At 41.1% G+C, this 24,142-nt stretch overlaps 1 protein-coding gene across 5 annotated transcripts in view; it reads right to left on the bottom strand.

Annotated features, from left to right (window-relative positions):
• Nucleotides 1-24,142, bottom strand: part of KALRN (kalirin RhoGEF kinase) — a 381,465-nt gene that overhangs the window by 199,080 nt on the left and 158,243 nt on the right. For all 5 annotated transcript variants that reach the window (XM_056861631.1, XM_056861626.1, XM_056861625.1 and 2 more), the window contains exons 12-13: nt 18,984-19,179; nt 13,132-13,298 (exon numbers count right to left, since the gene is read on the bottom strand). In XM_056861631.1, coding sequence (XP_056717609.1) covers nt 13,132-13,298; nt 18,984-19,179 — 363 coding nt within the window. The remainder of the gene's footprint in view (nt 1-13,131; nt 13,299-18,983; nt 19,180-24,142) is intronic.

Below are 24,142 nucleotides of genomic sequence, written 5' to 3'. Positions count from 1 at the left end.
GCCTTTGCCAAAATTAAAAAGCGCATTAAACAGCTTGATTATAACAGCACTACTTTTCGTGCTCGCCGCGTTTGTTCATCTCAGTTTTTCAGAATACCACCACCACGTGGTTTGCCTGCTTATACTTATTATTTGACAACTCCTCATCTTTCTAGAGCCTTTTGTTTAGCTCGACTGAATGCTAACCCCTCTATGGTTATGCAGGGCAGAATTGTGAATATACCATACCCAGACAGGACCTGTCCTTGCTCTTCTGGCTCTATCGATTCACTAGCTCATGCCCTCTTGGAATGCCACTTTTATGAGTAACTTCGATCAGGTTACATCTCTCCCCTTTTAACATATATATCTAATGCCTCTGTGTCTGACATAATGGCTTTTTTATTAAGTGACAGGGATCCCAAGGCTACATTGTCAGTGGCAAGATTTATTTCAGTCCTTATATCCCTCAGACATTAGATCTAAAATTAAGCTGCTCAAGATCAATGGATCAAGGAGCTTCTAAGGGATAAAGAAAAGGAAACCCAATGGCTTCAGTTCAGCATTCTAACTAGAGTCTGTCCCCAACAATCCCATCCCTGTTGCAGCTTTGATTCATTAAAGTGTCTTTAACAAATCATTTGCCTCCTTGGTGCATCATATATCACTTTCACTCAGCATTCACAGTGGTTATCCCGAGTCAGAAACAAACCACCGCTCTTAAGCCTACACCACGCTGACTACTGTTGTCATGAGAATTATATTTTAAAAGATTCTAAGGGGGGAAACAAAGGGGCTTTCACACACCAATCAGGATAGCTTGGGAAATTCTTGGAGATTTGGGGATCATGTATAGGGAGGACAGAGTTTGGGAAGAAGGAAAATCAATGGGAATATGACACCATAGGTGCCATATGATGTCCTCTGAAGCTGCAATTTTCCTCCAGGGAAACTGATCTCGGTCACCTGGAGATCAGTTAAATTTCTGGGAGAATTCCTGGCTCCACCTGGAGATTTGCAACCGTAAACTTACAAAATGTGACCACAAAATTTTGACCACACTTTCCACATCTGGTCCTCCAGCCAATATGCAGGAAAAGCCCTGCTATAAAACATGGTTTATTTTCTGTGATTCCCTAGAGTATGTTTATTGCATTCTGGGCTATCGTTTGCAAATTCTTAAGAAACTGCTTCAGTTTTTTAAAAATGCTAATTTTAAAAAAAATCCCACAGAAAATGAATGAGAACATGGGTATACAGCAACTTCACCACAAAGACAGTTGATGATTGAAACTGTTGGAAATAAAGAAGCAGCTAAGTAAAGCCATTCTCTGATTTTATTATATTTCCATGTAAAAGTCCTTGTCAGTCCAAATCAGGTTGGCATTTCTGTCACACACACACACACACACACACACACACACACACACACACACACTTTTCTTGCTGTAAAAAAAATCCTAATATCTGGCCAGTATCTTTCTGCACATAATTTAAACACATTATTGCTGTGTACAACGGGACTATGACACCTTGTGATTTGGAAGTTAGGCCTCTGTTGATACACCCCAAGATCGCATTAGCCTTTTTTTTGCCACTGCATCACACTGGCTCCTCATATTTAGCTTACAGTCCACCCATACCCCAAGATCTTGTTCATACACACTGCTACCCAGAAGTGTATCCCCCATCCAGTATGTGTGTTTCTCACTGTTGTTACCCAGATGTAGAACTCTGCACTTGTCCTTGTTGAATTACATCTTGTTCGCATCCGCCCACTTTACCAGTGTGTTCAGATCTCATTGAATTCTGTCTCTATCTTCCGCTATGTTCGCTGCGCCTCCCAATTTGGTGTCATTTGTAGATTTAATGAGTAGTCCCTCCACACCCTCACTCAGATCATTTATAAAAATATTGAAAAGTACTGGTCCCAGAACAGAGCTCTGTGGCACCTCACTAGACACCTCCTTCCAATCAGATGAAATGTCATTGACAGCCACTCTTTGAGTGTGGTTCTCCTACCAGTTCCCTATCCACCTAACTATCCTAGAGTCCACTCCACAGTCCTCCAGTTTACCCATCAGAACATAATGGGGAACCCTGACAAAAGCTGTACTGAAATCAAGGTAAACAACATAGACAGTGTTCCTTTGATCCAGTAAACTCATAATTCAGTCAAAGAAGAAAATAAGGTTGGTTTGGCAGGACCTATTGGGGACACATATGTGTTGACTTTCCCCAGATCACCAAGTTATCCTTCAGATTATTGCAGATTGATCCTTTAAAATCTGTTCCAGTATCTTCCCTTGGACAGAGGTCACACTGACTGGCCTGTAGTTTTCTGGACCATCCCTCCCTTTTTTGAAAATTTGGATAACATTTGCCCTCTTCCAGTCTTGTGGCACATCTTCTGTCCTCCAAGAGGTCTGGAAGATGATAGACAAAGGCTCTGCAAGCACTCTAGAAAGTTCTTTGAGCACTCTTGGGTGCATAACATCTGGCCTAGGGGATGTGTACTCATCTAATGCAGCCAGGTGCTTCTTAACAACCTCTCTGGATGTTGTGCCTTGCCTACTACCATATCTTCTTCAGGGAAAAATTGAGGCAAAATAGACATTGAGCCTTTCCGTTTTCTCTCTGTCCTCTGTCTGAGTTTCTTTATTTTCACCCAACAGTGAGCCTATTGCTTCTTTGGCACTGTAAGTCTCTCTCCTTGCATACCCATCTAACAGCATCTTTTAATGTAGCCCTCCCATGCAGATTCATTTAAAAATAAATACGAATGATAACAACCTCCAGCACTGCTGCTGCATAATATAAGAAACTGCAGCCAGCACAATGAATCGAAAACAAGTATATGTGATAGTGTGTCTAATTGCCAACTACTCTGCGATCAATACCTTTTCTGCACCACCAGCTTCTATCAGATACAACTGTCTGGCATGTTACTGACTTAAGCAGACAAGAAGTTTAAATAACTCAGAGAGAAGGATTACAGTAAATTATCACAGATAGCTTAAACCACCGTGCCAACACTGTGAATAAAGCTGCAGAAGTCATTAGATGTACTCAAGCATTCAGGGGTGGAAATTACAGGTAACCATGATGGATCTATGATAAAAAAAATGGATCAAAAAGCAATAGTAGGGTAATACTTCTATTAGGATCAACTGCTTCTTATTTTGAGCACTTTTCAGTCACTGATACACTTTGTCAGAAAGTAGTTATGTTCTCAAGAGGGAAGGCAGATGGTATAGCCCAATTTTGTCAAATCTTGGGAGCTACGCAAGGTCGGTACTTAAATCAGAGACCACCAAAGAAGACAACTGCAGAGGATGGCAATGGCAAATTGCATCAGCTTCTCACTTGCTAGGGTTGCTATAAATTGGTTGTGACTTGCCGGCACTTACGCACATAGTTATGGTCTCATGCCTAGTAAGCAAGCTTTTGAGTTCACCAGAACTGATTTCTCAGGCTGTATGTTAAGCAAAACTACAAACAATGTTGTGTGATTGTGTGTGGGGAATAAAATATGTTGTGGGTCATAATGGAGAATGTGATATAGTGGTTAGAGTGTTGGATTGGCTCTGGGAGGCCAAGATTTGAATCCCAACTCTGTCACACACTGGGTGACCTTAGGCCAATCACTCTTTCATCCTAACCTACTTCACAGGGTTGTTGCTGTTGGGATAAAGTGGAATATGGGTAAACAATGTATAAGTTGCTTTGGGTCTCCACTGGGGAGAAAAGCAGGATCTAAATGTTTCAATAAATAAATAAACCCAAAGTCTGCAGATTTAAACAGATGGCGCAGAGGAGGGTATAATTTTTTTTTCAGATTGCCCCAAAGGCTACTGGCATACAGCACCAATGACTGCTCTCACTTTGAAAATGTAAAACCTAGCTGCTATTCAGTTTTGCATCCACCACTGATCAGAACTCATGGGCCTCTTGTAAAGCAAAGAGTGAGAGAAAACTGGTATACTGCTTACCTCGCTTATATTAGCAAAGAGATTATGTGTTGATGGTACACTAAGAAAAGGAATTGAACTGGGCAATATTACGGAGTAGATAGAAAGCACATTCCTGGCCTTTATTAGCCTTGAGGTCATAAATCTGGCTCCCCCTCTTCCTGTCATATGACTCTGATTCCATGTACTTGCAGCTCAGTGGGTCCCAGGTCTGGAAAGGCTGAAGACCACAGGTCTGTCCTAATTACACCAGTGCAATAACTCTTCCACAGTTAACACTCTGATAATCTGCAGACTGGACTGCGGCTTTCCATCAAACTAAATAAATTTCTTTTTTTAAAATAGCTTTTAGAGAAATTATTTTGAGAGGGGGAGCTATAAGTATGTGTGTGTGTTTAACCCTTTTCTAGCTTCCAAATTGTCTCCTTAAAATGATCATACATGTGCCCTCCCCCAGAGTTCAAAACTTGGGTAAATACTCATTTTGAACCTCAAAGACAAGGGAGGCTACTAGATAGATCTAAGCAGGAAAATGGTGGTTAGGAAAATTAGTAGAGCTCCCCCCACCTTTTTTCTCTACTCATAATTGTTCCCCAGAGACACAGAAGGAGAAGGAAATAACATTGGAATCTTTTTACACACATTTATGCATTCCCCCCCGTCAAGTCACAGCTGACTTACGGCCAGTGGTGGACTTACATTTTTGGGACCTTGAAGCTTGAACTGTTATGGAGACCCCTTTGCAACCAGCAACAACAGGGCATCATCCAACAAGGTCCAAAGGGCCTTGCTACCCTTGCAAGGACCTAGAGGCCCAAATGGCGGAGAACTGGGTGGTGGGGTGGAGTCCTTGAAAATGGGCCATACAGTGAGCCCCTTCCCACCAGCGAGGTCTGGGTAACCACTGTTATCTTCTTCAGTGAGGTTGTTCTATGGCAGATGCATTGGTTCATTCTCTAATAGAGAGGTAGAAGGTCATCAGAGGGGGCTCGTTAGGATAAAGAGGTGAAAATCTGATGTTTGGTGTTAAAATGAACAAGCGAGACGAGTACAGCCTGAATTGAGAATTCAGATGTCTTTTTATGGTTCCGATTGGCTCTAGTCTAGCCTAAGGGCTGAGCTATAGAACTATTAAGCAGTGCGCCATTGAAGGATTCGAGGATCCAGCTGCCAAAATGTAGGCTATGAATAGATTCTGGTGAGCTCAATGAGCCCATACACCTGGAGGTTTGGGTGCTGTAAGTCTCCGAGAAAATTTTGAAATCTGACCAATTACAGGGACATTTTGAGGCCATATGAAAAGGGTATTAGAGAATATTCTAAGGTCAATATTAAACACTTGAACCCATTGGCTTATGATTCTATCACTAAAATAGCTTTATTTTAATAACAAACACTTAAACACTCCATTGATTTTATTGAAAAATTCACTCATGTGGGTGGAGCCTGAGGAGGGCAGGGTCTGAAATAGAGTCCCCCTTCCAAAGCGGCCATTTTCTCCTGCTGAACTGATCTCTGTCATCTGAAGATCAGTTGTAATCCCAGGAGATCTCCAGCCACCACCCAGAGGTTGGCAGCCCCATTCCACCTTGAAAGAGTGGCTGCCAGAGGAATGGGTAAGCTGTGAACCTCTCTGAGCTGCAAGCCTCATGCCAGGGTTGTAAATAAATGTGACTCTTTGATGGCTCATTGATGGTAATTGCTAATGTGCTTTTCTGCTAGCTGTGTTATAGTAATCTACTTAAGGATTTGCTGAAACACAAAGGAGTAAGTATTACCCTGGTGCTTGCAACCCTATTTATCTTTTTTACCTTTACTCATTCCTTTTGGGATACTCTATCAAAGTCCATACATTATATTAATTGCCATAAGCACAGTAAGGAATGGAACAACTGAGCACATATTCCTATGGAATGTGTAACAAGGTAATGAGGCCCAATCTGATGATTCATATTTCCAGTTCCTTTAAACCACATGGGGCAGGGAATTCTATCCAAATTGCAAATACTGCTGTGAGTTTGGAAGGCAGATTTAGAAGAAGAGTTAATTAACCCTTTATTATGGTATTACTGCTTCAAGCATTTTCATCTCAATCTCCCAGAATGTCAAAGATTCTGACACCAAAACCTTTTTACTTCTGAGTATGTTCACTGAGTACACCTTCCTTTGTGAAGGGAACTCACCTTTAAAAAAAATGGACCTAAGTACAGAATACTTCTGAATACAGCCTGAGTGCCCTGAAGATACTCCTAAGTGAAAGGCTACTCATAAATTTGGAATATATCTTTGTTTAGAAACAGCATGCATGCTAACAGCAAAGGCATCAAACACATACTTTTTTGGGTGGGGGAGGATTTACATACACTTGTTCTGAGGCAGTAACATTCTACTTTACTGGCAACCCTTTCTGTATCAGACATTAACTGCTGAAAACTGCACTGTATCAGATGGACTGACATTATAAATAATTGTATGAATATTATTATAGCATAATTATCATAAATTTAAATATCATTATAGCATGGCAGACACTCTTGCGCAAGCAGTTACAGAATAGCACTAGCATGAGTTTTCCTTCCCCCTACAGTTCTAAGGTTCTAATGAATTTGTTTGCAGAAGGGGGCCACCGACAACAGCAAAGAGGCCAATGCCCGTGCCATTGGAATGGTCAGGGTCTCCTTTCCAGCACCCTTTTTGCAAAAGCTGTTATTTTCTTAAACAGAAATGGCATCCCTCTTCTTCCTCTTATCAATAATTTTCTTGCATGGTATCAGTGTCTCTTGGACGTCCTATAACTGATGAGGAGTATAACTAAGCATCCTTTTCAAGATGCTAAGTTAGCCTACAGTAACTTAGCTCTACTCAGAGCGTTTTTAGGGTGGTGTTTTTTTTAGCATTGTCAGGGTGTTACATTTTATGAGAAGTCGATGCGTACCTGCACCATACGCCGAAAAAAGTCCATAATCTTTCTTCAACTATAGGGCTGCATTCACAGTCAGCCATTGCTGTTCAAGGAAAAGACAGCTGCAAAAGTTCAACAACATGAATAGGAATGTTCCATTCTAACACTGAAATGTTTTAGCTTCTAGTTAATTTTTTCCTGTAAATATGTGATTTGCATATCAAGCACTTCTTTGAATACACGATGCATAACAGCCTAGGTAACAAAGCAATAACTTCAAAAGCTCTTTTAGCAGTAACCCCATTAACTTGAGAACTGGGAAGCAGCTGGAGATCAGTATTTATTTACATATATTATAGGTAGCTGCAGCACAAGACATGCTTGCCAACTGACATATGTTTATATGGCGTTTAACATCTTTTAAACAAAATGCAGCCCCCCCGACACTTCTCTGATTACCACTTTCAATTAAACAATGGATAAGGTTATTATCTCAAAATTCGCAGACAAGCAAACAATAAGCAATAACCTTTATGCAGACATTTCCTACAAATTGAAGATTTTTATCGGTTTTCAGAAAAGCAGACATCAAATATTTCAGGATTTAAGTAGAGCCTAGGACTCCTTGCAAAGCACCTAATAATTATTTCCATTACTCATGAAAAACAGAATATTGTTGTGGAATGCTCTTAAAGCCAAGCCATTTTCTGCAGATAGAACCATTTCTGCATAAAGCTGGTTTCCTAGAACCATAGTTACCTTAGCTACAATAACTGATTTTGCTTCTGACTTTCTCTCAACCCATCAGAGCTTCAATGAAACTGAACTGAAAGGTCAAATTACCCTCCAAATTGCCAAGAGTTTCAGAGGGGCAAGACTGATCTCAGAATTTGACAATTTAATGCATTCAGAGTTTTTGTTGTTGTTTTGTGGTATGATCTCTCCTTTAACACTGTAGATTTCTACAACTTCGTGACATTATTTTCAAATCATTTTAATTGGCTCTTTGGACAAACTTCATGCGATATGGGAGATGCATGTCCAGGACCTCCTACTTTTTTGCAAAAATAGTTGAGTAACCTTGATATTAATCAAAGCTATTGTGAGGAGCTGAATAAAGTAAATTACAAAACAACATTGCAGGATCACACCTCACGAACCAAAGAATGAACCATTATTAAGAAAAACTACATGGAATAATCTCTTGCTAGTATCATTTCCTCTGAGAAAAATGAGAAGCCTTGCAGTTACTTGGACAAGACTTTACAATACCTGTAGTCAAAGATACATCATCAAGAATAAAGCAATGAGGAAATCCTTAATTCATTTTATACAGAGAGTTAGTTGGGAGAGCCCCACACAGTATCACATATTCTTCATCTCCAGTTGTTCCAAATTTCAGCTAATTTCCTTGACATTCAAGCTTATCATGTGTACAGCTGAAAACAGAAACCCTCCTTAAATGAGACAGGGGAAGAAAAACAATGTCCAGGTTTTCCAAGCTCCATTATGTTAAAATGCAACCATATGTGTAGGCATTCTAGAACTCAGATTTTGTACTGCATCAGCAAAAGTTGTGTTAGCACCAGTACTGGTGGTAGCCCACTCTTCCTCTGCTCCTGAGAGCAACAGCAATTTGGTAATGAGCATGAGACCATCCATCGTCTCAGATGCTCCAAAGTGAAAGTGAAGTACATTTGGACCTGGACTGGAAGGGAACGACAAGCCAAAATCAATATAGATTCCAATTTCACTAAGTGATTCTGATTATGATGCATCCCACGGGAAGCCAAGTCCAGCCACTTTATGACAGGGAACAGATATATTTAAATCCTGCTCTTTCCAGGGAAAGCTAGACCTGCAATAATTCACAGGTTAATAAGCAATTGACTTTTTAAAATATTCAGCTGAACATATAACATGAGTTCTTGCCATGGGCTTGCTGAAAGACCTCTGAGTGAGGAAGGCTCTGACGGTCCCTCAAAATAATGCTTAAGAAAATCTAATGAACCACAGCTGTTAACATCTTTCTTGAAGCTGTTTGGGAAATTCACTCTTAAATTCATGCACACATTTGGGGCATAGATTATTCAAAGGCATAAGTTTGAGATGTTGGAAGCATGCTTTGGAAAGAACAAGATTCATTCAGCATCTTTTAAAATTATCATAAAGAAGACCAAAATTTTGAAGAAATGTTACAGAGGAAATAATGTATATGCATATGTGCTGTGAATGGCTAAGCATATAAGAACCATTGGGAAAGGAAAGGTTGAAAATGAGTTAGCACTGCCAGAAGCGCCACGGTTTACATACAGGTGCTAAGACTGCTCTCTCTTTTTGCTGTCAAGTTGCAGCCAGTAGGGTTTTCAAGGCAAAAAGCATTCAGAGGTGGATTGCCAGTGTCTTCTTCTGCACAATAACCCTGATATTCCTTGGTGGTCTCCCATCCAAATACTAAACAGGGCCAACCCTGCTTAGCTTCTGAGATCTGACGAGATTGGGCTAGCCTGGGCCATCCAGGTCAGGGCATAAATATAATATACCAAATTAAAAACAAACAAACCGTGTGTGCCTTTGTGAGCTCCTTGGGGAAATGGTTCAAAATGCACCACACTGAACACATAGGTAAAGGTAGTACCCTGTGCAAGCACCAGGTCATTACTGACCCATGGGGTGACGTCACATCATGGCGTTTACTAGGCAGGCTTTGTTTTGCGGGGTGGTTTGCCAGTGCCTTCCCCAGTCATCTTCCCTTTACCCCCAGCAAGCTGGGTACTCATTTGACCGACCTCGGAAGGATGGAAGGCTGAGTCAACCTTGAGCCGGCTACCTGAAACCGACTTCGGCCACGATCGAACTCAGGTCGTGAGCACAGCTTTTGACTGCAGTACTGCAACTTACCACTCTGTGCCACTGTGCTCATAAATCACATTACTGCAGCATTAAAATGTTTCACAGGTTGCCAGTTTGCTTCAAAAGCTCAGTATCAGAGTCATGATACATCAGTGCAATTTTGATAGTTTTCTCTAGCCGGAAGGCTAGACAAAATGAAGGTGTAGATTGTACAAATCCTTTGCAGGACCTCTAAGTCTTACTGTGACATTTGAGCTGAGACTTATAAGGAAGTCCAGATTATGCACAAGGCTTTAGGCAGGAACCAAGAACCAGGCCAGTTACAGAGCTGTTCCCCCCATTACTGGAAACTGTAACTGTAGTCCCTCAGATTTCCCGAAAAGTTAGCAGTTAGCATTCCCATGGCTTCCACCCTTTTTTCTTTGATGCAATGGTTAACATTTACTTTTACAAGTAAAAACTAGAGATTTCAAAGTTTGTGCATTGTGTTCCTGCATTCATGATTTTAAGAGCCAAGCCAGTTCACATGTTTAGCTAACAATGCTGAGAAAGTCATCTGATGGAAGAGTTGTGTGGCTGAGCAGTGGTGTTGTAAGTGAGGGTTAAAAGAGCAAACAGTGAAATAACCAGACTAAAACATCCTGAACACTGCATGGATCCAACTAATTCATATTCTTGAGTCTTCAAATCGGCCAGGCCAGTTGATCCATATAAGCAACTCAAGATGAGCGATACACATAATTGTGCCATATGGGCACTGAAATGCAATATTACTATATCTTTGGAGTGAAACACTGGACATTTTATGGTAATGTTTGCTAGGCCTTGAATACATGACAACTCCGGAACCCATTTATAAACACACTTAAATTAAGATAACTTGTTCTAACTCTCACTCAGCATTAGCAATTGCTTAGCTCTCAAAGACAGATTTTTACCAGTAACATAGTGTTCCATACCGTGTACCGCTGAAGAACACTACAGACGAGTTATTAGCAATTCTGTGAACCAGGAGGACAGTTCTCATAGCAACTGGGTTCATTTGACACTCCCCTCCCCTTAAACAGTGCTTTTGAAATTATTGTTCTGCTAGGCTGGGTTTGTTCACAACAGAAGCAGAACGAAGTCTACTAGGCAGAACAGAACAAACTATGTTGTTTGCACTATAAAAACAATACAACTTCCAATATTAAGAATTTCTCAAAGTTCTGCACAACCAATAAGGCAGAGGTTATAAAAATTAAGATGCTTCAGATTTCTCTGTGCAAGCAGGCAGGGCTTATAAAGCCGTCCCTTACCTATCACAAGTTGCTGCATAAGTAGGGAGCAGAATACATGAAATGGAGGTCATGGGAAGAAGCTGCTACATACAAAGGGCTGCAAGCAACACTAAAAACCCAGCATCCCATGAGCCCATTCAAGACCCCTTCTGGTTTCTCAGCCTTCCCAGATAGTCCATTCCGACATGTTATGCACAGAAAAAGGACTAAAAGCCAATTCTTGTTGTTTTTGAAAAAGAAAACAACAACTGAATTTGAGATTGCCAAGATGCCAGCCTCTGTTTTAGGTAACAGGTTCGGCACCAGCACCACAAATCTGACAATGCACAGAAACAAACGGGAGTCTTGTGGCACATTAAAGACTAACAACATTTTATTCCAGCATAAGCTTTTGTGGACTAGAAGGCTGTAGTCTATGAACAATTATGTTGGAATAAAACTTTTGGTTTTTAAGGTTCTGGAAGACTTCTGTTTATTTTTGCTGCAACAGACTAATGTGGCTGCCTCTTTGGAACTGATAATGCACAGTCTCTCTCTACAGCCTTGGCTATTTTGGTTTTACTACTGAACTGAACCTGGGGGGGGGAAATCGGCACACCCCGGTTCTATGGGAGTGTGCCCTTACAAATTAAGAAACATACCTCTAAATAAAAACAAAAATGCTCTTGAAAATAACATGAAGGAGAAGGAATATGTAGTTTCAGGAGGGTAGCTGTGCTGGTCGGCAGTAGAAGAGCTAGACTGGAGTCCAGGAGCACCTTTGAGACCACCAAGATTTTCAGGTATAAGTTTCGAGAGTCAAAGATTTCTTCATCAGATATGAATATGTAGTAAGAATATGCAGTAGCTCAAGTATATCTTGGATTAACTATCAAGACGTCATTAGTAAAAAAGTACAGGAAGATTAATCAGCTAATTTCATGTTTCTTTTGCTCTGGTTCCTAGGATCCCCACTCCCAAAGGAACTTTATTACAAGATTGCTTTGCTGGATCAGATCTCCTAGTCAAGCATTTATTTCCTGCTGCAACCATGAGCAAACCATCAGGAGATAATCATCCACAGTTCTTTGCCCTCATCATCTGATAAGCAGTGTATGCTCTCTCTAAACACAGAAGCTTTATTGATACTTATTATGCTACAAGATTTGTCCTTCATGAATCTGTCTTGTCGTTTTAATAATTTTCTTCATCACAACTCCTCCCTCTCCTTAATTTCTACATCTCAATTTATATGAACAATGCTATTTCATCATATCCCTGTCTCACATGCTCTCTCTGTCTATCCCTGTCTCTCATGCATACTAGAATATACTTTGGTTAGAAGTTGATACGGCTATCATTTTTCCTTGGAAACTTATTGTGCTCTTACATTCTGATGTAATACAAGAAGTGAAGCTTGTGAGATTTAAACACACTCAGTGGGGAAAAGAGATAGAGATGTTAAACATGATGTAATCAAACTAGAATAATCTGTAGCAAGCTGTCACTTTGAGTGCTGAATACATACATTAGATAAAGGTAGTCCCCTGTGCAAGCACCGGGTCATTACTGACCCATGGGGTGGTGCCACATCACAAGGTTTACTAGGCAGACTATGTTTACCAGGTGTTTTGCCTTTGCCTTCCTCAGTCATCTACACTTGACCTCCAGCAAGCTGGGTACTCATTTTACCAACCTTCGAAGGATGGACGACTGAGTCAACCTTGAGCCAGCTTCCTGAAACCAATTTCCATTGGGTTCGAATTCAGGTTGTGAGCAGAGCTTTGACTGCAGTACTGCAGCTTACCACTCTGAGCCATGGGCCTCTTGTTACATACATACATTACTGAGACTGTGGTGATTCATGGAATGCTTTCAGTTATTGTGAAGTAGAAACATACTCTGCTTTAAAACCTCTGAGGTCAATCCCTCTTGGAATGTGATCAGAACTCACATGAATATTAAATGTGCCATTTGCCCAATGGGAAACCTTCTCCTTTTTCATGCATTGTTAGACTCGTACAAGTTACACTGATGGAGATTAAAGCTTCAGAGGTCTGCAGATTGTGCCTGGTGCAAACAGTGAGTTTAACAGCCCTCAGAGTGTGGCAAGGCATGTCTTCAAGAAAACACAAAACAACTTAATGACAGTGGTGAAAAACCTGACCTGCTTGACTTCTGCCTGCAGGTGCCGGAGCTGAAGGCACTGTTCTAGCCGCTTGTGTGTCTGATCAGCATTGAGCTCCAGCTCCTGCTGCTTCTCATGAAGGAACTCCAGCAGCTCTTGCACTTGTGTCGCTAAATCAATGTCCTTTTCACAGATCAGTTCAATGCCTGTAATGAAATTAATGTCCTCAGATGGAATAGCAGACATGTATGCTGCTGCAGCACAGCAAAAAGTTCCCTGCAAAAATTCTGTGACCTGTAACAACCATCTGACTCTTTCTGTTGGTAATTTATCCCAGACAAACCCATTCACCTTTACAGGTGCTCCGTGAAGCACTGAGAAGTCAATTTTCTAGCTGCCAGAATCTAGTAAAGCATATGTTTTCTTTGCAGCTGGAGTCAGTTGAACATTATGTAGTTACAAAAAAAGTTTATCTTTCGGTACTGTCTGTCATGCCTACAAATATGTGAACTGACCATTTTGTAATCAATAGCCCTCTTCAATCTTCTTGGGATGTAGGAATATGGATTGCTTTTTAATCAAAGAGAAGGAGCAAAAAACCTCTTCCATACTTCCTGTACTTGATTGATCTTATGAAACAGAGACCACAGGTTAAATCTCTCTGAAGTTCACAACAATTGAGTCATGTGGATTAGAACAACATCATTCTTTTGCACTAAGTAATCAGATTACAGAAAAGAAAAATGGAGAAGATTGACCCCCAAATAAGAAAGGACTTTGAAATAACAAGCTGAAAGATGGATTTACTGCCATTTTCATAGCCTGTTGCTGAATACACAGGACCCAGATTTGTAAATTCAGTGTGACTGTTCATTTTTTAATATATTTGTATAGTATGCTCTTTGACTTGAAATGACTACTGGTGAAACTTAAAACAGAAAGCACCAAAGCAGGACTACAGCTAACATCAAGAAGACAAAAGTAATGACTACTGGGGAACTACTCAACTTTAAGGTTGACAATGAGGAAACTGAAATTGTTCAAGACTTTTTATTCCTTGGCTCCCTCTTCAACCAAAAGTGAGACTGCAACCAAGAAATCAGAAGGAGATTGAGACTGGGAAGGCTAGCCATAAGGAGCTGGATAAGATTCTTAAGTGTAAGGATGTGTCACTGGCAACCAAGATCAACTTAATTCATGCCATAGGATTCTGCATGATTACATATGGGTGTGAAAGTTGGACAAAGAAGAAAGCTGACAGTAAGAAAATAGATTCTTTTGAAATGTGGAGGAGAGTTTTATGGATACCACGGACCCCCAACAAGATAACTAGATCAAATCAAGCCTGAACTCTCCTTAGAGGCTAAAATGACTAAGCTGAGGCTATCGTATTTTGGTCACATTATGAGAAGACAAGACTCACTGGAAAAGACAATAATGCTAGAAAAAGTGGAAGGCTGCAAAGACCCAACATGAGATGAAGCCACAGCCCTCAGTTTGCAAGTCCTGAGCAAGGCTGTGAACAATAGGATGTTGTGAAGGACATTGATTCATAGGATCACCATGAGTCAGAAGCAACTTGATGGTGCTTAACACACATGGTATGCTCAGGATCAAGAATGAAAGTCTTGACTGCAGTGGAGAAATAAACAATGTGTAGCCTATAGGCTCCCTTCAGGCTACCATGCATTCTTAAATGATATTTGTACCTATCTATGTGTGTGTAAAGTGCCATCAAGTTCCAGCCAACTTATGGCGACCCCATAAGGTTTCAAGGCAAGTGATTAAGCAGAAGTGGTTTGCCATTGCCTTCCTCTGCAGAGTCTTCCTTGGTGGTCTCCTTCTAAGTACCGACCCTACTTAGTTTCCAAGTTCTGATGAGATCAGCCTATACAATCCCATTTCACATCCCCTGCACCTATCTAAGGATACATTATCTAAGTCACTGGTTCCCAACCAGGGGTCCGTGGACCCCCAGGGGTCCGCGAGAACTAAATTAAGGTCCACGAAACAAAGTTATAAACCCATAATAAATTAATATTTTCGATTAAAAGTTCTCTATTATAAATATATATATTCAAATATTATTCTAAGCTTAATGTTTAACTAACAGTTATGATTAAAGTTTATTTTCAAATTTTCAGAATTTTTATTTTGAACCTTGGGGTCCCTGCACTGAACAAAAAAGTCCTAGTGGTCCCTGGTCAAAAAACGGTTGGGAACCACTGATCTAAGTAAATGACTTAAAATCAGAAAGATATTTTAGAATTGGGGATCAGCAGAATTATTGCTACACCTAATTCTGTTAAAACACTAGAGGATAACGTAGACAAAGTAATTGATTGTGATTCCGGTGCAACTCTACTGAAGTGAGTGTCAGTGTAATTGTGTTATCTACATAAACAGAAAACAATTTCAGCACTGAGTCTTGGACTGTTGGGAGATATTTTCAGATTCTGACTGTAAAATAAATTCAATTGATCATGGGCCACCTGCTTCCAATGGAAGTATTTTTGCAATTATTTTCAATAGGAACACTGTGTCTAAAACCAAAGGTTTTATGATTAAGTTTGATTTATTATATTCATTCAGAATCTCAAAGAAATAATTTATACAGGCATGCCCATTCATTCAGAAAACTGGCTGATCTGTCTTGGAGCCTGGTTCCTCCTTCCTTTTTTTGAGCTAGCCATACCTGGAAAAAAGAGAGAAAGTTCTGCTGTGAAACAGCAAAGATGGGACAGATACTGGGATGTGTAGAAGAGGAACTGCATTAAAAGTAGATAAGGAGGAAGCGGTACAAGGTAGTGAAGAGAAATCTTTACTGAGTGCAGAGTTAAAAGAAGTCCTCAGATTGGGGGGAGTTCCCCAGGTAGGAATGGGGAACATTCATATGATACAATGATGGTATGAAGAAAGTGTAATCCACTAGAATCTTTGGGCAAGATGGTAAACATTTTCAATCAATTTGCAAGCTATTAAGGACAAAATTCCAGTATATAAACATGTGTTTCAGGGGAGGAAATCCATAATTTATATGTTCAAAACCAGCAGTGTTTCTTTAGGTTTTAGAAAAATCAAGCCACCCAGTAAATGTCCATGAGAATTTTTCCAAAACAAAAAAATTCAAAGGAGCATTTTGGTTTTTTAAAAAAGCTATTCTGTTATTACAAATTAACAATTGAGAAGACTCAGCTTGTAATTGTGTATGCCAGCAATGTAGCACAAAACTGTGCGACATGTGACAAGACAGAAAGGGCAAATCATTCATCACAGGGGTGCTGTCTGCCCTTTGATATCCTAGGCCCTTTACTGATTGCCACTGATGAGTTATCTCAATCAGAAATACACCAGCCGTGTGTGTGCGTGTGATTGAAAATTGTGAATGTAGTCAAGATCAAAGAAGTGTAGTGTAGTCACGCAGTCTCAAAATGCTGGAAAAGTCCCGAGGACAAAACACCATATGCAGGCTAATTAGAACAAATGTGTGTGATGCCTGGCATTTAGAATGAACCTTGCTCCCAAAGGGGAGGTTAGATTACCAGGCTCTAAATACGAAGTTCAAGAGCCATTCCATCTTGTTTGTTAATGAAGAAGTCGCTTTCTGTGGGCCAAGAAATAATAAAGCACTCATTTTCACTTCTTTGTGCTACACACAGGAATTTGCAAGATGACACAGCCCAGGATGTCAGGGCTTCCGCTTGTTTCCATCTTGAATTTGCTTGCCTTTTAAGAACACTGAGATTGAAGGAGTGGTTTTTTTAAGAGCCCCTAATTAATCAGGGTAGTGTCCCCCCACACACTACACTACGAGAGAGAGAGAGAGAGAGAGAGAGAGAGAGAGAGAGAGAGAGAGAGAGTGTGTTATGGGAAAACTCTGATTAAAAAAAGAAACTCTTTCCTGACCTCTCCTCTAGGCCAGTTCAGCACCTTTCATGTCTAATGTTGCATTATTTCTAATTTTTGTGGTTCTATTGCATTGTCTTAAACTGTGTAATCTGCCTTGAGACTCAGCGAGAAAAGCAGGCTATAGATAAAGTAAGTAAGTAAATAAATAAAATATGAAAGCAAGCCAATATGAGCCTCAAGGATATGATGGAACTGGAAGTAGAAATTAAATTAAAAAGTGTGTTAAGTCCACATGGAGCTGTTCCATCCAATTTCATTTAGAGAAAGCAATCCTGTGCATGTTTTGGGAGCAACCCCTACCGAACAGCTTTGTCTGCTGGATAGCTAGGATGGGATAAATAGGTTGAACCTCCTTTGTTGCACTCTCATTGCTCATAGGTACAACTTGTTTTTCTTACCCCTCTAGAAACCTAGAATAGTAGGGCATTATTTATTACAGGGTCACCTGACTCTTAGTGAGGGGCCATGGCTCCGCAGCAGGCCATCCCCTTTGTATACAGAAAGATGTTAAAAGGATCAGGTAGTCGATGATGAGAAGGACCTCTAAATGAGAACCTGGTGAGACTCTGCCAATCAGAGTAGAAAATGCTGACTTTGACAGGCCAATGGTGGCTCAATATAAGACTGTTAATGTGTTAATGTGATTTAGGAAGGCCCATGAGTGGGTACAAAGTCAGATATTCAACCCTGGACACACTGACCTGGTGCCTGGATGCTGTGACTGGGTAGTTGAAGAAAAGCCAACTGAAACTGAATCCAGTGAAGGTGGAGGTCATGTGGCTTGGTCGGGGAAGCTTAGGGGCGGAGTGCCGGTTCCTGACTCTTGATGGTGTGCAATTAATATCTGCCCCTACCATCAAGAGTCAGGGTGTGATCCTGGTTGCCTCCCTATCTATGGAGGCTCAGGTCACAGCCATAGTCAAGGTGGCTTTTTCCCACCTCCGCCAGGCATGGCAGCAGATGTCTTACCTCTCCTGTCTGGATCTAGCCACGATGATCCATGAAATGGTCACCTCTAGGCTGGATTACTGTGACTCGCTCTACGTAGGGCTGCCCTTGAGACTGATCCGGAAGCTCCAGCTGGTACAGAATGAGGCATCGAGACTCCTCAAGGGGACCTCATCCCGAAAGCATATACAGCCAGTGCTTTGTCAGCTGCACTGGCTCCAGCTGGAGTATCGGATCAGGTTCAAGGTGCTGGTTTTGACCTTACACGGTCCGTGACCTCAAACCTTCGGGACCGCCTCTCCTGGTATACCCCCCGAAGGATGTTATGTTCTACTGATAATAATTTGCTGGTGGTTCCTGGCCCTAAGAGTGTGCGGCTGTCCTCAACAGGAGCCAGGGCTTTTTTAGCCTGGTGAAATGCTCTTCCTAATAACAACAAGGCACTGCAGGACCTTAAAGAGTTCCACAGGGCCTGTAAGACAGCGCTATTCCGCCAGGCCTACAACTGAGGACAGCCACAGGTGTCATCTGTGCTGGCCTCCCTACCCCCCTCCTCTTCCTTTTCTTCCATGGACCATGCTTTTGCTTGGACTTCAGGAGCCCTGCCTGTCTGCTGCCCTCAGTGAGTGCTATATGAAATTGTGCACCACCTTTGGTTTTAATAGTTCTGAATGATTGTTAGTTGTCATCATTTTAAATGTTTTACTTATATTTATATTGGAAAATGTGATTTTATTGTTGTTACCCGCCTCAAGCCTGGCTTTGACTGGGGAGGGTGGGCTAGAAATTTGGCCGTAACAAATAAACAAACAATAAATAACCCTGCATGCACAGTGCCGCCCTAAACAGAGTTGCTCCCTTCTAAGTTTACTGACTACAACTGATGTAGCAGGGTGCCGCTCTGCTTAGGATGGCATTACCCTGAGCCTTTTATCTTTCCAGCATTACAAGTGCAGATTCCTGCCACAGTAACTTCTCTGCTCATATTACATTTGCGTACTGCAGAATTAGCCAGCCACCACTGTCTAGCCTACCTGAGGCCTGGACTTCCATGATGTACTGGTGCAAATCTTGTCCTTGCTGGATGACCTCAAAGGTCATGTTGTTCATAGCCAGCTTCCGTTCAGTGTGCCGCTGCAGACGCTGCTCTGCCAGAGTCAGGTCCTCAGTATTGAAATCATTCATTTGCCTTAGCAAGTCCTCATTCCAGGCATCTAACTCAGCCGTCACCTTCAAAGTAAAAGCAAGCAAGGCAGCGTAAGCATTCAAGGCTTTCAAAAATCTGGTTACAGAGACATACTATCGAAAATGATTTCATTACAGGTTCTAACGCCCAGCCCAGCAAATTGAACAGGTCAGTATATAAGTTTCAGTGGGGTTCAAAGGTAGGGTATTATTTATTACAGGGTTTTACGCATTAAAGAGAAACAGTGATTCTGACAATGTTCATTACAGTAGAATCTTAGAAGTAACATCACTTTGGCTCGGAGGTTATGGCAATTTAAAAGACCCCCCCCCAAAATCTTTCACACACCACAAAATCATATGAATTAGCTTGTCTATGAGAATTCCTGGACCTTATCTAGGCTTGCTCTGTTTTGCTTGACATCCTAGTAATGAAAATGTGTTGAAATCTGACCTATGTGTGAATATAGCCTCGAGGGCTATATTGGGATAGGATGGGGATATTTGAAACAGTGTTTAAAACTTGCTATTATTTTTTAATATGTACACAGTATTTTTTTTTAATTTGCAAAGTACTTTATAGGTTTCTTGTGGCTGCCCTACAAGAACCCTAACATAAGAACATAAGAAAGGCCCTGCTGGATCAGACCAAGGCCCATCAAGTCCAGCAGTCTGTTCACACAGTGGCCAATTAGGTGCCTCTAGGAAGCCACAAACAAGACGATTGCAGCAGCACCATCCTGCCTGTGTTCCACCGCACCCAAAATAATAGGCATGCTCCTCTGATACTAGAGAGAATAGGTATGCAGCATGACTAGTATCCATTCTAACTAATAGCCATGAATACCCCTTTCCTCCATGAATATGTCCAGTAACCCTTTTTATTGATGGGGAATGGAGGACAGAGATAATAACTTGATCATGGCCATGCAATGAGGAGAAGGCAGAGATAACTGTTTCATATCAAACTCTCTGTCAGCTAGGCAACACTGGCGTTTTAAAAATTCTTTTTCATCCAGATCCCAAAACTTCTGTGCTTCCCTTTCAACATGCTTATCTATGAAACTTATCTATGAAACATAATTAAACCCTGAAATATGGTAACTACTTTAGTTTTAGCTACAACTGCATCAGGATACCATCTTTCAACTTACATGGCCCTGTTTGTGTTGCGCTTGTGAAGCTCCTACAGATCTGATGTGAATTTTGTTGTTGAGTGGTTTAATCACCACTTCAACTAGAACTGATGGGCTGCAGTATATCTGACTCTGAACATCTAAATTTATAGTGAAGGGCCATCTCATGGTATATTCTACATTCCAAAAGGTTTTCTCCTCCCTCATATTCAGTATGTTGCTATTATTCTTCATTTCAGCAAATTTCCAAAGCAGATGGGAATTTGCTTTCTAATCAATAAACCTGTGAATTGAACTATTCAATTGTACCCTTGTTTTAATATGTTGTCATGTAAGCTTTTTGTTCATTTATGTTGCTGGTATTCCTTATTTGTTTATTTCCTTTATGAAATCTTTATGCCTTTTATATGCAACTTATGCAAATACAAGCAGTAATGATTCTGTCAAATTTAATTAGCACAATTGAGGGGGTGGGGAGAGATAGCAATTTCATCCTAAATGGAGAGAACCCATGTTAGAAACTAAAGGACAAACTCAGTAGCACCTCTATTGTAAATATATTCCCTACTTCCAGAAGGTAGCTTCTTGTGTACAAAACCATGCAATTAAATTTGTAATGCAGCAGCAGATGTTGATTGTACGTAATTGCATACCTGCAGTAATTTCCCATTTAATCCTGTCTGCTGTTACTACCGCAGAGGCTGGTTGTTAATGTGATCTGGCTGATACTTGCCTCTCTGCTCTAATCAGGGAAATTACTTAGGGGGTATAAAGGACATTTTAGGGGGGAAAATAATGGAAGACTTAGCTTCTTGGAAAATTTTATTAAAGGGCCTGAAAAACTTGAGGGTTTGGGAAGGCACTGGGGCTAAGTCTATATGAACATGGCAATTTGGTTAAAGTTCTACAAGCAATCAGGATGATGCATTTTTATCTAATGATGCAGAATTAAGGAGTCGTACATATAAACTTTTCCAGAATTTTCTGTGATCATTGGTTTGTAATTGCAGGTGCATACAACCAAAGCATCACCCAAGATACCGCACATCCTACCATTAGGAAGATACCTGGCTGCTTATTCATTTTGCCTCCTAGATGAGTTTTGTTTTAGTTCAGCCATAATACTTGGCATTACAATGCACGTCTCCCCTGTGTGTAAACAGTTGGACCCCTCCTCCCGCTAAGGGGTGCTACAAAGGCATGGAGGCCAAAGACTGGTATAAGAGCAAGGCATTGCTCCCCACAAAATGGATGCCTCTCAGAAAGTTTTGGGATCCATCTTGTTTGTCAAGCCTGGGCAGGAAGGAGGTCAACTGAACTTTCCCCTGGCCCTAAGGTGTGCCTGGCTGGACAATGGGGCTAGCTAATTCCCATTGTGTCATTCTAAGATGATTCAATCAGCACTCTGAGCAGACCATTACTTACCCTATCTGTACCCATCCCAGCAATTAATCAGTATTCAACAGAATAGCCCAGGCATTCTCTTGAGTCCTGAGGATTCATCAAACCTCTCCTATCTTTTTGTTCAAACCCTGGAAAGGTAATCAATTCTCTGTCTCTAGCTTTCCTGCCAGCTTACCTCATACTGTCTCAGGACCCATTTTGGGGTATAAATATTGGTCCTTTGACCATTCATAGTGTGTGTGTGTTCTGTATCCATGCGAGCACCCCCACTTCCATGTGGGCTCTTTCTTTTGCTCCTGGAAAGGCTCATCATTTTCCGCTTCAGCGCTGCTTTCCCTGGATGTCCCTTCAAGACTAGTAACTATTGCCCATCCCTGAAACCCTATCCAACTTCCTCCCTTTTCTCTTAGACAGCTCTTGTATGCTTTGTTTGCATATGTTTGTTTCTTGAAATATATTTCTTGCTTTACTATTTTTATTCATTAATAAAATCATATTTTAATTATACAACTGCCTGCTCATTTGAGAGTTTTCACCCAGGACTATCCTGCTATACCTAGGTTATCGATCCCAGTTACCCCGTCTTGCTCTGTCTCCAGCTAATTCCCCCAGCCAAAGTGGCGACTGGCTGCTTAGTGTAACAAGTACTCCAGCAACTATACTTATTATTGTAAGAAATAAAATAAAATAGTCTTCTTTGGGACTCAAGGATAGAAGACATAGCAGAATACAGTATTGTGAGGATATGAATATTTAAAGAATCAAAGAATTGTTTTGATTTTGCCCCATAGGGCTTTCAAGGGAAGAGACTAACAGAGGCGGTTTGCCATTACCTTCCTCTGTGTAGCAACCCTGGACTTTCTTGGTGGTCTCCCATCCAAATACTAATCAGGGCTGATCCCTCTCAGCTTCTGACATGATCAGCCTAGTCTGGGCTATCTAGGTTAGGGCAAAAGAGTAGTTAGAGGACCCAAAAATGGGACCACTTGGGAAGAAATGACAAGTAGGGCTGTTCAGATAAACTAATTTACAAACCTCCAAACAGAATGGGGAACTAGATGCACATTAGCATATTGATCAGTTCAAAGACTGGGTAAAATAGAAGGTGTCAAGGAACTCAGAAGCACAACTGCATGCTCAAAAAAAGTCTCTTCCAGTATGGTATTTGTGATGGGAATCGATGTGGTGTAGCAAGCTGGAGGGTGCTTAGGATGGGGGGGGGGAAACAAGCCTTAGCAAGTTGGTTAACTGAAAGATAAGGTAAAATGGCAGCTTCCAAGAAATGTGATGGCATGCACAACTTCATCTTCCCCTCCACCCCCAAAAACATTTAACAATTTAATGCACACAATTGCTTCAGCACAGGGTTTAACTGAAGGAGTGGAGACATTCAAGCTGTGTTAAGAACCAAGTGTCAAAATACAATTGTCTTTACAAATTTTGAAAACCCAGTCTGGAACTAAGTATATTGGTGCTTCATCACAAAAAAGTAGTTTGGGGAGGGTTCAGAAGGTGGACATTTTGGAAGCATCCCTAAAGTTTACTATTTCCGTTTACCCACTGGAGTTGGAGAAACAGTTTGAGATGTGAGCGGAGAATTCAGATCCTCACAGCAGGTATGCCACTGATAGTTTTGTTGCCATAGAAGTCTTTAAAAAAAAAACAGAATGAAAGAAAACCATGTCCTGACACAAGGATGAGCCAGAGCATAGACACCCATCCTGCTTTGGAAATACTAAGCACCATGCAGGCAGCGTGAAATATGGTGCCCCTCTGTCCCCACTCAAAATATGTTCAGATCCAAATCAAATGGTTCTTTAATAGCAATGACAAATGCACTTCCTTAAACACTTCACATTTCAAATGTTGGATTAAACTAGTTGCATGAAGAACAGCTGCTCTGAAATTCACGAGGAGCATTTCCCTAGCAGTGAAGAAAACGGGGGCAGACCTGGCTCCCACAGCACTCTGCATGAAGGCCTGCCATGAAGCCCACAGAACTCTGGATCAGCGATCATCCTTATCTGAAGTCTCATAATTCTCACTCAATATTGCTCTGTAAGCCAGTTTATTATTTTGTTTTTATCCGTAGTAGCTAAAATGCCATAACTATGAGGAAATGGAAATATTTCAGCGAAGCTAAGCAGATGTCCACATTGAAACAAGAAAAGTATTAATGGGTTAACTGAGGATAAAGAATCTATTACTGAAAATTACTTTAGGTGCTTTTCATGTGAACTATATGCCATAGACTGTTTTAATGAGAAAAGCAGTCCATTCCTGAAGGGGGGTGGTGGACCCACAGCGGCCGGGAGCATCACAGCCACGCTACCTCCTCAGAGGCTTCCCGGCCACTGTGGAGGAAAAAAAACGCATTTAAAAAAATAAAACACAGAAAATAGGGGGAAATGCCCCATAGAGAACAGTGAAGCTGTGCCACCCAAAAATGTGGCACAGCCCTGCTCCTG

The sequence above is a fragment of the Euleptes europaea genome, chromosome 15, assembly GCF_029931775.1.
Source record: "Euleptes europaea isolate rEulEur1 chromosome 15, rEulEur1.hap1, whole genome shotgun sequence".
NCBI classification, from domain to species: domain Eukaryota; kingdom Metazoa; phylum Chordata; class Lepidosauria; order Squamata; family Sphaerodactylidae; genus Euleptes; species Euleptes europaea.
Note: the sequence above shows the minus strand (reverse complement) of the source record. Positions and strands in the feature narration are given on the sequence as shown.